This window comes from Semicossyphus pulcher, unplaced genomic scaffold, assembly GCF_022749685.1.
Source record: "Semicossyphus pulcher isolate SPU_LCO1_2020_fin unplaced genomic scaffold, fSemPul1.0.p SCAF_12, whole genome shotgun sequence".
NCBI classification, from domain to species: domain Eukaryota; kingdom Metazoa; phylum Chordata; class Actinopteri; order Labriformes; family Labridae; genus Semicossyphus; species Semicossyphus pulcher.
In genome coordinates this window covers 8235655-8250666 of record NW_027211626.1, presented here as the reverse complement: position 1 = coordinate 8250666, position 15012 = coordinate 8235655, and the positions used below count along the sequence as shown (strand labels likewise).

General features: G+C 43.9%; 2 protein-coding genes across 3 annotated transcripts in view; one reads left to right on the top strand and one right to left on the bottom strand.

Annotated features, from left to right (window-relative positions):
• Positions 1–3512: 3512 nt before the first annotated feature.
• Positions 3513–9591, top strand: LOC138588328 (leucine-rich glioma-inactivated protein 1-like). Its single transcript, XM_069658388.1, has 8 exons — positions 3513–4187; positions 4367–4438; positions 5013–5084; positions 5176–5247; positions 5977–6048; positions 6444–6613; positions 7313–7477; positions 7771–9591. The coding sequence occupies exons 1-8, from the start codon at positions 3991–3993 to the stop codon at positions 8586–8588; spliced, it is 1638 nt and encodes a 545-aa protein (XP_069514489.1). The 5' UTR covers positions 3513–3990; the 3' UTR covers positions 8589–9591.
• Positions 9592–9642: 51 nt separating this feature from the next.
• LOC138588250 (serine/threonine-protein kinase MARK1-like) overlaps positions 9643–15012 on the bottom strand; it is a 34007-nt gene continuing 28637 nt past the window's right edge. For both annotated transcript variants that reach the window (XM_069658241.1, XM_069658242.1), the window contains exons 13-18: positions 14709–14890; positions 14502–14593; positions 14219–14359; positions 13184–13435; positions 11418–11462; positions 9643–11313 (exon numbers count right to left, since the gene is read on the bottom strand). In XM_069658241.1, coding sequence (XP_069514342.1) covers positions 10968–11313; positions 11418–11462; positions 13184–13435; positions 14219–14359; positions 14502–14593; positions 14709–14890 — 1058 coding nt within the window. In that variant the 3' untranslated portion in view covers positions 9643–10967. The remainder of the gene's footprint in view (positions 11314–11417; positions 11463–13183; positions 13436–14218; positions 14360–14501; positions 14594–14708; positions 14891–15012) is intronic.

The following is a 15012-nucleotide window of genomic DNA, read 5'->3' as shown; positions in this document are numbered from 1 at the left end:
TCTTTCTTTAGTCCCCTGCTTACATAAAGTAAAAATACTTCCGCTGCTCATAAGTCAGCGTGTGCAGAGTGCATGTGGCATTGACAGGACGGGAAGGTCTCATGTCATGTCCAATAGAAATGTTAATGTTGGAGAGTGAAACAAAACACTTATTCTTATGTTTGCTTTATGCTGAAATGTTAATGAAGCCTCAAAGCAGCCTATGACATGGTTGGATTGTAGCAGAACAATGTCAGACTTTATTCTATTTTCTGCTGGGGGTGTTTCTCCTTGGACAGATCTTGAATCTCAGTGACTGCAACCTTTGCAAAGAAATGTGAATTTATCATGCATGTGTAGCATTAAATACACAATTAAATGTGCAATAGCGCCATGTATAAGGATTGAAAATGTCAATAAAAATTATTTTCAAAACGTGCTTGTTTTGTACCTTTAAAATGTATTCACACAACCTCAACAGGAGGAAAATTAGTCATCTTGTGCAGCGGCAGGGATGTAACGCTGCAGCTGGAATATTAGCTGCAGCACACGGGTTATTAAATAGAAAGAGTTTCCTGATGTTGACTCTCAGCTTCATTGATTTAAAGAAGACTGCCTCTGTGTACACTATATAAGCCACTCAGATCCAGCTAAAGAAGGGTTTAGGAGAGCAGGGCTGACCAAACATCACCTTTTAATCGACTGCTAATAAGCTTACAGGAGGCCTGTGTAACTCATTTGGAACTGGTGTCTATTTCAGGCAGTGGTTATACATGCATTAGATGTAGATAGAAATATGCATGTAGCTGGCCAAAGGGAGCATCCCAGCAGAGATTAAGTCTACTAGAGAATATATTTAATCCATTTGTTGGCTGCAGGCTACTGTCTGTTTAAAGCATGCACACTTAGTGACGTGCTTTGACCTTTAGCCTCTGACTGTTTGACATGATGTCTGACCTCTGCAGGGATGGCTAGCAGATGTTGCAGTGCGTCATATTAGAATATCCCTGGAAGATCCCATGAAGTCATTGTAAAAAAAATATATATATGGAGATTTTTAAATGTTTAAACATTTTACATGGAGATAAAAAAATTACACTTTAGTATTTTTTAGAAAGACTTCTGCAGTGATGCTAAAATACTGTGTAAGCGTGCACATTTAAGAAGCATTGACTTTTTTCATGCGTCACTGCCGAAAGTCATCATCCTCTTGGTGTGATTGGCTCAGGCAGGTGACGAACAGGTGGTTAAACTTCATAGTTCATACAGCAACAAGAGTGCATATCAGTTTCAAAAGCCTGGCAGGCACGTCAAAGCAGGTAAGCCAGCTTTGTGAGTGACAGCACAACTTAAGACAGAATCTAAGGTCAGAGGTCAAACAGCAAACAAGAGTGTGGTCTCTTACTGTGCTGCTGCTTGTCAGGTGATGATTGTTGATGTGTTTAATAGAAAGAATATTAATTAAACTTATATATTATTAATAATTATACATTATAGTTCTGACCAAGTAATCTGATTGGATAAGAGGCATTCCATGAGTGGCGATATAGAGCACAACATCCCTGGGACTTTTCACTCTGTGTATCACTCCGCCTCAGCCAGGTGTTCTGAATACTGTTAATTAACATTACAGCAGACTGTTTATGTCTACATTGATCAAGCTGGTACCTCTGAATCACACAGCAGACTCTTATTTCACCGGTTGATGATGAATTAAAACAAACAGAAAAATGTACATGATAAAAAACAGCTGATCTGTGGTAACGTGTAGGCACAGAGTGCAGGAGAATGTTTGTGTTGCCTGGCAACAAAAGTCCAGTTAAGTTGTGGAACTAGTCTGTTGTTGATTATTACTGCAGCCTTGTGCCTACGAGCGAATCACAGCTGTGATGATATTGCTTAATTAATGTTATAATGAGAATAATTTATAATAGTTAACAAGAAAGACAAAGGAAAAAGTAGCAACACTAAATGTTTTAGCCACCAGTGTGGACATGAAATGCACAATACATTTCTTCCAACCTAAAGGAATCAAAACGATCATTTTAAATCATAAATCTCTCAGATGAAGCTCCTTCTTTTGTGGCTGAAATCCAAATACAGGAATTCTAATCAGCTGAGTGCTTATAAATCAGTCCACCTCTGACAGGGCTCTATACCTTGGCCCTTCATTTCCCTCTAGTGGGGAGGACACGCTTTCAGTTTCTACACCTAAAACAGATCAGAAAATGTCAGGGAATGTTTGCTTTGGAAATTTGCTCCCTTGTTAGCTATAGAGACATTAAAGTGAGGTTATGCACATTAATGTTAGTTATTAGTAACACAAATCAAATCACACACGTTCTTAAAGTCTGGTAACAGAAGTGGGAAATAGCAGACTCATGTGTATCAATAGCTGTGGACATCGCTGTGGTGCAATAGCTGCTGGACAGTGTGTGTTCTATTCTGGGGATGAATGATGGCATTTATGAAGCACAAGAACTACCCATCATCTTGCAGCGCAACAATAATATCCAGTGTTCTCCATTTAGTCCAAAAGCTGCTCATGAAAAAAGACATTTGTTGCTTTCCGTCCATTCCAGCTTCTCCATTTTCTACAATTCTCCTCTGTGTGTTTGCTCTCAGAAGTCAGCGGCCTCCTTGAGCGTATCCTCCTCTTTAATCTCCATCCCTTCCCGTTATAGCAGTACCAGGATCCTGCTCCTCTTAAAGCCCTGCTTTTATTTTTTACAGGCAAATTTTATTATCATGGTAATCAAATATCAAATGGTGTAATCGCATCAGGGAAAAAAGAGAGACTGGAGGTCCAGTGCAGCATTTAGTTATTCAGAGACCTTTTAACCAGCTGCACATGTTTCTTCCCAGAAGTGTGTGACGCATGCAGCCCAGACAGGCGCAGTGAGTAAACACATAAATCTTATGACTCTGGAGGGATCAGAGAAATTAGATGGTGAAGAATTCTTTACAGGGCTCTCGTGTCATGTCTGGCACATCAGAAGAGAGCATTGCAATAAAATGGTAACATTTTATAGCAATAAAACTGGAGAGAGAAGAAAGGATGGGGCTTTTTAATGAGGCTTTATAAGTGAAATAAACATGATGTCATGCAGGAAAGGTTGCAGAAAAGCAGCATGGGAGCAATGACCTGTTCTTTGTTTGTGCAGGGGGATATCATGGGGGAGGGGGTTCATTTGACGGAGGCAGCAGAGCAGATGTCAGGATGATAGGAGGGCTTCCCCACACCCCTCCATCACATTTTGCATCCACCAGTCGCCATGGAAACCACGCGCAAAGCAGGAAATAAAACCCCTCGTAAAACATCGTTCACCTAGAGCAAAACACTGGAATATAATGACATTAATGCAACGTAAGGATGCCGAGCCAACTCCACATCTGCATTGTCAAGTTGGTAATTAATTTCATTGGGTTTCCCTCCCGCTTCCCGCATAGACAGCCCGTGTGCGTCTGCGCCACACGCAGCAATCCGCTGGCTCATGTCAGGGCTTCATTTTTTCTCCAGCTGATTCACGAAAAATTACACCATTCCTCTCCCTATTGGATGGATTCCTCCTCCAGGAGCTTGCTTGACACGGCGAGTGTGGCGTTTGCTGAAATCATATAGGCGTGGTTTTGGATGGAGATGCTCCGTCTGCTCCCGCTGGGATCCCCACCTGCCGTCACACCGCGTTTGTCACAGCGCCAGCTGGTATATTCCTGAGCCGCTTGGGCGCGAATTTGATTAGATTTTTGTTTTTGTCACAGGGGATATTGATTTTTCGTCCGGGGCAGCAGCGTAATTACAGCGCTGTTTGGACGTGCGGGGCGCCCGGTTTAATCACCTCCAGAGCGGCGGCGGTGGTGGCGCACGTACGGCAGATAAACAAGAGCGGAGAGCGCGTCGCTTGGCCTCCAGGCAGCAGCAGAATCAGTGGAAAAGGAACCACAGCGGAGACCCTGGTTCATGTGCAGGGCTGTTCGAGGCGCAGGTCGTGCCCGCAGCGGTTCGCAAGGATGGAAAATACACGCAAGATGCCCAAAAGATCGCCCTGGCTCGGTTTACTCGTAGTGGCGTCTGTTTTACTTGTAGTGGACAGCAAGAGAGCCCGGCAGCCCCGCTGTCCCTCATCATGTACATGTACCAAAGATAACGCGTTGTGCGAAAGCGCAGGGCTGATTCCTCGCAGTTTTCCCCCCGATGTCATATCGCTGTAAGTCTATTTAACTCTGTTTTATTATAAAATCATAACCAGTGCTTCGCTTCAGAGATTTACGCAACATACTTGACTCTATCTGCTTGTTAAGACGTGGATTTTTGCTGCAAAGTGAAGGAATAACTGTTTGAGTCTGTGCTCTGAAGCTAACCAGTGCGTCTGTGTGTCTCCTGCAGATCTTTCGTCAAGTCTGAATTCACTGAAATCCCGAAGGAGAGCTTCATCCACACGCCTGCCCTGCACCTCCTGTGAGAGATCTCTCTGGAGCTTTTTGTTCTTCAGTCTTTGTTACATGCTGTCAGTGATCAACGCCATGTTTAATGTTCAGATATCTCTCCCCCTCTGGTGCTGCACATGATCACAGAGTGGATGGAGGCTTTAGATGGGAATGGAGAGCTTAAACAATCATTTGGGGAGAAAACCACCTTTCTAAATGATCTCCCAAGTCATGTTTCCTCATAGCATTGTAGAGTATTTTCCCTGCTAAGACTTGCGTTAAAAGGCGTCTGTTCATGTTGTGAATCAGCCCAGATTTCAGAATGAGCTTTGTTTAGGGGGAATCCCTCCTTTTGAAGAGGGAATCCCCTCTATTCTGTCTCATGGGGTGGAGTATAGCCTGAGTCACCCTGTCCTTTAAAACAAACAAGCAGGAATCCTAACAGAGCATCGATCACGTCTTTGATGTAACTGGGTTACTGTTTGGGAAAAAAAGGAAAAGGGCTTTCCTTTTACGTGTCCATTTTCAGAGTATACAGCTGCTAAAGTGGGACAACAGCTTGTTGTTAGCAGGGACACTAACATGTTTTGGATCTCTCTGCGCAGCCTCTTCACAGCCAACAACCTGGAGTTGATAAACGAGGATGCCTTCCTTGGTCTTCCCCATCTGGAGTATCTGTGAGTACATGACAAATGTATCCTGGAGGCTGTTATTAGAAGACAAACTGTCTCCCTTCTCATGCATGTATTAATTCAACACCTTTTCCAGATTCATCGAAAACAACCAAATCACATCGATTTCACCGAATGCTTTCCGAGGACTGAAAACCTTAGTGCATCTGTGAGTATATGCTGTGTGCTTCATTGTAGTCTCTACAAGATAGACAGAGTAAAGAAGCTTTCTGTTGTAATTGAATGTGTCATCCACGTGCTGGTACAGGAAAGCTCTGTTTGGCACAGTAAAACGCTGACAAAGTTCATTACACAACACTTATTGCCACACAGACATTTCTCTAGAGGCGGCACAGCTGTGTGTATGATCATGAAATCCTTTCACCTTCACTTTCTAAATGAAGAAATGTTAGAAACCTGAGGCACAATATTTCCAGTATAACCACTCGAATGCTTCCTTGACGTCAGCACGACAGCCATTAAATGATCCATTTCAATTAATTTCGAAAGACATGAAGAAGTTGAGTTCTTCAGTCAAACACAAGATTTTATCCATAATCCATAAATCTCTGACAAACAGAACTTCCCAACAGCAAAATCTACTTTTTTTGAGGCACAGAAGGCCATAAAACGGCTGAGGAGGCAGCTCTAAAAATAGCGGAAATGTTTCCTCGAACTCACAATAAGCAATGTTCCTGCCCTCTGTCTCCGGGGTGCCCAATCTCTTTAACAGACACCCTAATATACAACTGCAACGAAACACTGCGTAACCACATCCACATGTAGATTTTATGAGGAAGTTTCTGGTACAAGCAGCAGCTAACAGCACAAAGAAGTGAGACTGATAAAACAAGAACAATATGTAGTACATCTGATCTGATTTTTCCTTCTGTTTCAGGAGTCTGGCCTACAACAACCTGCAGACTCTGCCCAAAGATTTGTTCAAGGGTCTCGAGGCCTTAACGAAAGTGTAAGTACAAATTCTAACCCGGCATTATCTTTAAACCAGGAGATAAATTGCACAGTGTTACATAACTCAATGTATAATATATGCTATTGTGGATGATGAGTTATTCTATATATAGAACGGTGTGTCATTATTCCACCGCAGCCAAGGCTTGAAGAATCTGTGGGCGGTGCTTTTAACGCCATTAAAATTACATGCAGCAGTGAGGGAGAGAGATAGGTAGCAATCCATCACCCGCTGAAGATGTTCCTGTCGACTTTGTGGTCCCTCGTGATGTTAATAGTGAAGCTGTGAGGGCCGGAGAGCAAAGCCAGCAGTACTACGTCATTGAATGCAGCCGCTAAAATAAATATAGTAGAGACAATCTGCTGATTTTCTGGTGAATTTCTTTCTACCAGAGACCTGCGAGGGAACCAGTTCACCTGCGACTGTAAGCTGAAGTGGTTGGTGGAGTGGATCGTCAACACCAACGCTACAGTGGATCAGATTTACTGCAAAGGCCCGGCCGCACAGCTGGACAAGAAGATCAACGACCTGGTGCCGCAGTCGTTCGACTGCATCACCACAGGTGGAGTACAGAAACTGCTCGTGTTTCAACTGTTTTTAAATGTGACTTTTCTCCAGTTAAATTTAGCTAGATGCTAATTTGCACCTACTACAACATGTAGAGACATTTTCCTTCTCTACAGGTGTTTAATGAACTAAGACCAAGTTTCACTCTTATTCTTTTTTTGTTAAGAGTGTTATATAAATGTCTGGTTTGTCTATAAATACCTTAAATGAATGCAAAGAAAGATATTGGTTTGATATGACACATTGGACTTGGTTCATCACAATAGCTAACAAAAACACTTAGCTAGCTGTATTGTAATTAATCAAGGCTAAGGCTAACTAGCTTGGATTGTGAAGGTAATGCTGTGCTAGCAGAAGAGCTATTAACAGCCAAACAAGTGGCAGGCTACATAACATCAAGTAAAACACTCATAAACAATACATGAACAAGTGACTTACATTCAGCTGCACGCACAAGACAACAGTGAAATTTAGACGTGATTTGGTGAGAAATAACCACAGGAACATGCAGGAGCACATGGCACAAACTCCTGGCTGAAAGGTGGGTCCTAATTAGGTGCCCAGCATGATGCCTAGTTATATGTCCAGCAAGGGGCGCTGTGCTATGCCTTAACATAATTACAGACTGATAATGACGGTATCAGGCCTTTGTCTTCCCACATCACAGCTTCTCTTGCCTTTGTGTCTCACACAGAGTTTGCTTCCTACCAGTCCCTGAAGTTTGAATCCATATCAGTGGAGGCCTTTTCCTTTGGGAGCGACCAGTATGTGGTGTTCGCTCAGCCCTTTATTGGTAAATGCAGCTTTCTGGAGTGGGATCACGTGGAGATGGTCTTCAGGAACTATGATGATATTGACAGTAAGTGAAAGTCATTTTAAATGTGCTGTTGTGGTTGTGAAGAGGTTTAGAAGTAGAGTTTTTTTCCTTCCTGTTATTGATCCTGGTGCCTTGTATTGAGTATCAGCTGATACAGACTACCCTCAAATTGTTGTTTATTGGTAGGGCTAATAAATTATGGATCAGTGCACTGACTGACTTACTCGCCTATACCGGTGGGTGATCAACTCTATTTCAAAGTAGAGGTTGGATTGGAAAAGAAGCCACTAAAAAAAGGCAAAAAGACAAAGTGATTTTTTTCTCCTCTTCACCAGGTACATCCACCGTGATCTGCAAACCTCTGGTCATAGACAACCAGCTCTTCATCATTGTAGCTCAGCTGTTTGGCGGCTCACACATCTACAAGCGCGACACCTCTGCCAACAAATTCATCAAACTCCAAGGCATCGACATCTTAAAAATCCGCAAACCAAACGACGTCGAGACCTTCCGCATCGACGGCGAGTCCTTCTTCGTCATAGCAGACAGCTCCAAGGCCGGTTCCACCACCATCTACAAGTGGAACGGCAACGGCTTCTACTCCCACCAGTCGCTCCACCCGTGGTACAGAGACACCGACGTGGAGTACATGGAGATCTCCTCTAAGCCTCACTTGATCCTGTCCAGCAGCTCCCAGAGGCCGGTCATCTACCAGTGGAACAAAAGCACCAAGCTGTTTGACAGGCGCACCGACATCCCAGAGATGGAGGACGTCTACGCCGTGAAGCATTTTACGGTCAAAACCGACCTCTTCATCTGCCTGACGCGCTTCATCGGCGACTCCAAAGTGATGCGCTGGGACGGGGCGCTCTTCAGGGAGCTGCAGACCATGCCGTCTCGTGGCTCCATGGTGTTCCAACCGTTCACTGTGGGCAGCTGGCAGTACGCCATCCTGGGCAGCGATTACTCTTTCACACAGGTGTATCGCTGGGATGCAAAGAAGGGCGAGTTTGTTCACTTCCAGGAGGTGAACATCCAGGCGCCGAGGGCCTTCTCTCCAGTCTCCATAGACAACCGGCAGTTCCTGCTGGCCTCCAGCTTCAAAGGGAAAACGCAGATTTACGAGCACCTGGTCATCGATCTGAGCAACTGAGCCATTGATTTCTTGACTGGTTGTTCTTTGAGTTGTTTTTAAGATGGCTGAAGAAAACTGAAAGGGATTAGTTGATCCTAACTTGAGCAAGGCAGACATTACTCTTTCCTGTTCTTAAATATTCCATTGAAATCAGTGCGTATAAAGATAAAAGCATGTATCTCAACCGAACACATTTGGCTGAGATGCATGTGGAGATTAATGCATGCCTCACAAGTTAGGATTAATATGTTGCCAAGACATTAATGCATGACCAGGGCCTCGCACAGGCCGTCCCATCCTGAAGAATGCAGCATCCATGCTCTTAAATCCATTAAATCTCGCATCGGCCAGTAGGTTCTTTTTCTGTGTTCAGCTTTTCATGTGACTCAGCAATGTTTATACATTTGTAATCTCATATATTTATCTACAGAAAGTAATAATGAAACGGTACTTTTTAACCTATTAACAAGTTGAACTGAACAAATCTGCCAAAACGAAATGTTTACACATTTTTCTCTTTCCACTTGTAAGCTAAAAGATTTGTAAATGACGCTTTTGTAAGTTTAAGAGGGACCACACCAGTTCGATACCTATTTAAGAATGATTTAAATTTATGTTTATAATTTGGAAAGTTTAACCAGAAATGTTTTGAGAACCTTCCTAAAAATCTTACACTTTTATTGTTGATGGTTTTTAATGTTTAAAGTATTGAAAATACAGTTTTTCAGAAGAAATATGGGGAACATTTTGGGGACACTATTTTCACACGTTTTAAGGACCTGAAATGAAAAACTGAGGATATTGTTCATAATGTTTTACCTTTGACTAACATGTGTGCCGACTACGACAGTTGTGTCATGATTAGGATTAAGTTATTGACTAATATCATGCTGTTTATAATCAATAAAGGTTTACATTATTAAACGTGACATCTCATCTGAGCTCCCTGCTGGCGCTGTGTAGCATGACATGCAGTCACCCGGTCCTCAAAGCAAAACACACACTAACAGATCGACGTCATCGCCTGAGGAAACTCATCTTCGTAAATTAAAAAAATAAGGAATAAAATAAATACAAACAAATAAAATCCTTTTTATTTTCTCCAACAAAGTGCACGCCTCAATTCTACAAAGCAGCACATTACAATGTAATGGAATAAATACAACAAAATCCGCTGAATTGAAAAAAAAAACAAAAAAACAAGCAAGGAGATACACGAGTACCTGCATAATCACACTGGTGGCAGGAATAAATCAGGCTCTCTAGAAAGGATTCACCAGACAAAAACTGCTTCCTCCAGGTGGATTTTTTTTTCACTTTTCATGCATCTCAGTCCTTTGGATAAAGACGTCCTGTCCTCCCTCTGCTTTCTAAAGCCAACCGATTTAAACCCGCCTGTTTGTAATTGAGGACTACCAAACTAACACGAAAGAAATACAGGTGCATACTCTCATGTTTCATACACATCACCCTGGAAAACTTGTGCAACTGCAGCAGGGTCTCCGAGTCGCCCACCTACTGCCGAGAGAAAATAAAGTGAACACATTTTACTCAAGTCTATGTGGTGCAACGTAGTGTTTTTTTTCCGTAGGCAAATAAAATATAACATAAAAGGCAAGGGAGCACGTCCCTTAATATTCAACAAAATAATTTAGTGCTCTTTAAATAAAATTAAAAACACTATTTCCATATGGTGGCTCTTAAAAAAAAAGAATTAAAAAAACTCACAGACCAAAAGGATAATGGTTTAAGAGACATCAATTATATTAGGAAAGAACTGAAATCCCATGAAAAAAGACAGTATTGACAATAAAATCCTGTACAGAACGTAAAATCAATATACAATACAGTACCTGCAGATGTTATGCATACAGTACAATTCTCTTTTTACATAGTTTTAGTATGAGCTCCAGCCTGATCTATATACTGAGTTAACACAGGTGGAAAAGCGGCTATTTTAGCTTTCAGTTACTTTAATGGTTATTCAGCGAGGAGTAGATCTTGTAGTAGGCGTTTAGAAAAAGAGATTGAAAACATTATTGCAGAATGGTCATCTTCAGTTGCATACTGCATGTGTTACATGAATGTGTCCTATGACGAGGAGCAGCGGGCTGATGAGAGAGACAGAGGGCCGGACGGAAGAGAAAAAAAAGGGCGGGGTTTGCTGTTTTTGCTGTCTCTCCATCACAGAGGTTAAACCTTGCGATATCGCTCTGATCCACTACCCTGTACAGTACATTCGTGGCCAGTATTGCACGTTACCAGCCGAGTCCACCCTGAACTGCGCGGTGCGGACCTTCAGTGCTGAGTTTTTGTCCTGTAAGTCAACACTAATCCAGTGATGAGATGAGACCGTAACCAGAGCTCACCAAAGACTGACTGGGACTCCATCTGCTGTCACAGTTTGAGCTCGTTGGCAATTTTGCAGGCGATATTCTTAAAGGCGATGGACGTGCCCGATATCCTCTTGAAGCGCACTCCGTTGAGCGAAAGGCGGGGCAGCTTGCACACCTCCATCTCCCATTGGACCAGGTTGTCCTGGCGAGCGTCGCCGTGTACGCAGAACAGCAGGAAGCGTTCGCGCTGCTCGTAATCGCAGCTGTTGGCGTCCAGAACCTTTCGGATCTCCCTCATCATCTCGGCGGGCTCCATGGAGGAGGTGGTCTTCATGCTCCAGGTGAAACGCAGCGAGCGAGGCTTGGAGTCCCGGCTGGCGTCCTCTTTGGTTTCACCGGACGCGCTTCTGCAACAACAGGAGAAGAAAGACAGCGGACAGACAGAGAGAAAGAGAAGTAAGGAGGCGGTTCAAGGCTCTTTGTTTGAGACGTAGATTTCACAGGTTCTCACCTTGGTGTTTCTGTCCTGGCACTGGCCTCTCCCTCACTAGGCACCCTGAAATAAACCAGGAACACACAGTTACTCCCACCAGCTGATTTCAACATAGATTCCCCCCACCCGCTACCAAAACCACTCCCATCATCACTGGACACAAAGAGGGGTGTCAGGCATCATGCCAGGAAAGAATCCACAATCCTGGGTATCAGGGTTCAGCACACAATGAGGTCATTGTGACTTCTTGAGCCAAGTATTACGGTAGCTCCTTTAACACAACCAAATGCTTCATCTTGTCTACCGTACGCTACCTCTCCTTAATGCCCACTCATCTCTAAGGAGTGGAGAGGTGCTTGGAAACCTTTATTCGGCCTCTATAATGTGCCTGGTCTTTTATCTTAAGCTCTGCATGAAGAAGGGGGAGAATAAGGGGAGGGAGGGCAGCAACTTGAGCAGCAGATAACGTGGCCGAGCTTAGTACAGGGAGAAGCTGGTGAGCCGTGAGGTTTGTAGTCGAGGCAGTGAACACAAGGGGAGGAAGTACACGGCATAACAAGGGTGTCAGTAGGCAAGGGCGTGGTGTAGTGGGCAAGTACGTAAGGGGTTAAAGAAACACGGGCCAAGTCAGTCAGAGTGGGAACAGAGAGGTTTTTAGGGGTTTATTTGAGAGGGGGTGGGGCGGGTGCAGCAAGCGTTGTGTTCTCCTACCTCCGGGTCGACCTGAAAGACATAGCTCTATGCGGGGAGAGAAGGAGAGAAAGCTGTGAGCTTCTGCCAGATGGGCCAGCGTGAAGGTGACACAAGGAGCCAACTGCAGTTTGGATGAGGAGGTTCTATCCTTTGGTTGTCACACTGACAGCAAAGGGTAACAGTGTGGATGGCTAATAAGCCGACTAAGGATTGGGGATAGCAAAGAGAGTGAATCCGTTCTAAAGAGGCAATGAGAGTGAGCGATGCTGTATTTGTTTTCACTGCGGAAAAATAAACAGACATCCAACGTAAATCTCTCTTTAGTTTGGGGAATTTCACTCGTTTTAAAGCTTAACAGAGACAGACAAATGCATGGATGCCATATTATTCTGTATGCACTTTGAAGCTACCCAATACTGCTAAATGTAACACTGTTATAGAGCTCAGCATCAGCAGGTTTTGTCCAACACAAGAACTCTAACTATTCCTATCTGCCTCATCTCTATTTTGTTCAATTTAGCATTAGCATGCTAACATAATTCATTAAGATAGTGACCATGCTAACGTTACACATCAGCATGTTTTATAGTATGAGCATGTTAGCATGCTGACATAAGCTCCAAAGTAGTGGTGCAAAAGTGCAGCCTCAGAGAGATGCTAGCATGTCTGTAGTCTGTATTTTCGAACACATTAGCGACACATAAAAATGATTCGATATTAGGGACAAAAAGATTTAGATTGGGGCTGCATGTGAAGAGAAAGTAGATACAAAGTTTGAGATAAAGTTAAGCAAAAATCAGTTACTAAGACAGCAAGTACTTTCATAAACCGCATCCAAGAGTTTGTCTGTCTAAGCAGGAAAAGAACACCAATTCCTACCAGTAGCTCAAACTATATAAAAGTAGCCTACATTAGCTTTTGAATCCTTTGTTTTGTGAGAGCGTTGAGACTTCACACTCTCAACCAAATGTTTGAATCGTTAACATGTCTGTCACAATTTCTTCCAATGAGAAAGGGAGCACCTTAACTGGTGCAAAAAGTGTTCATTACAACCTCTTGTATCACACGTGCAGCTGCTTATCTTCACCAACCTGCGGACAAACTTGGACGTGATCTTGCTGATGATGCCAGTGGAGGTGCCCCTGCGCTGCTGAGCGAGAGCCCCCGTATCGTGGGACAGCGTGGGTGAAGCCGGGGGGCCGTTGTAGGTGGCGCTGCGCCGGTCTCTGAGCTGAGCTCCGTGGAAGGTGCTGCGACTGGTGGTGCCGCGGGGGAAACGGTTCTTCTCTGGGGTGCTAATACTGTGTGCAGACGGAGAGGTGGAGGGACCCCGCGGAGAGGAGCTGCAACGTAAAGAAAAAAACATTAGTCACTGTGGATGCTGCAATTTAGAAGTTATTATCCACACAATCTTCCCAAAACTTTAGAATTTCATACTTCAGAATAAGAATCAGGGGTTATTGCCAAGTTGGTTAAAGGGCCAGTTCACCAATTTTCAACCTCAGTCCTATCATGTTATTATGGGGAGTTAATGCCATGCTATCAGCTTCTCCAATGGACCCTGGAAAACCTTCGCCAGACTATGTAAAAGGCCAGGGAGCTTGCTAAACTACACTTCCTCAATCTAGGACGCCTGCCTCCGATGTCATGTCTCATTCAAAATCGTCAGGTTTGAAATGTAGACTGCAGACATAAAGATTTTTTAGATGATCCACCGGTATATTCTCGTCGTATTTCGGATTCTGTACCGCTTTGATCCACTGCCTGCAGTGAAAACAGTAGTATTTCACTCCAGCGTCTCTCACTGGGCCGTTCCTTTCAGAGGGAGGGGCGCAATGCACGCTGGGAGTTGTAGGAATGTAGAATGGGGGAAAGTACGAGCTATTTGTACAAATTTCTCCACAGCTTTGGCGCCAATTTCAAATACTATTGCTTCTATCGATTACAGAGAACCCCAGCTTTGACTGACAGTGGCTTTTTCCAGGGGCCAACTGCTCCTTTACACAAACAAAACTAGACCAAATTCCTTGTATGCGTTAACCTACTTGGCAGTAAACCCTGATTCTGAATCTGAAATCTGAACATTTAGCCACAGTTACTGAATATTATGGGATCAGGGTGCTCACCTGGCTTTGAGCTCCGTGTTGTCATCGATGGGGGGCAGTGTGCTCTTTGAAGGATGCCCCGACGATGACATGGACTTGGTGTGACGAGGTCGCGTGGCGCTCATTGCAGTAGACTGGGTGCTACCTGACACCTCTGTTAGACTGGGGACCAAGGATAGAAGATATTTCACCTGAGCTTGCTCATTTGTAAAATTATGATTCATAAGGTTAGAGAGAAAAAGTGGTCGGGACAAGATTAAAAAACATAGACAACACATGGAGCTAGATCTAGTTGTGTGTTTACCTGCTGTCTTTGCCATTAGGAATAGCTGAGTAGCGGTCAGTCGAGGTTCGTTCACACACGTATGTGTTCCGGCGAGTCATCGATCCGTTGGTCTGTTTGTGGAAAGAGAAACCAAACAACATTATGCACCCACCAGCAGCTTATTTGTAATTTGCATGTGGTGTTTAAGTGGACATGTGTGAGCAGTTGTAGCCTCCACTTTCTCACCCCAACAGCACTTGTCGTTTTCTTCCTCTCCTGCACCCCCAGTGGTGAAGCGGGAACGTCTCCTTTCGAGGTGCTGAGCTCCAGCCGGCGCGCTCCGTCCCACTCCTCCCGGTGGTCACTTTCTACACTCAGGGCCTGGCCACGCTTTGTATACGACACCGCAGGGGGCACAGATGGACCCACTAGTAGAGACACACATAAAGATAATACTTAAGTACTTCCATCATCAAAGCATTGTTTCTCAAGCTGCAGTATCTGAAATGTTTACACCAAAAAAGAACAGACAGGACACTGTCTTCGTAAC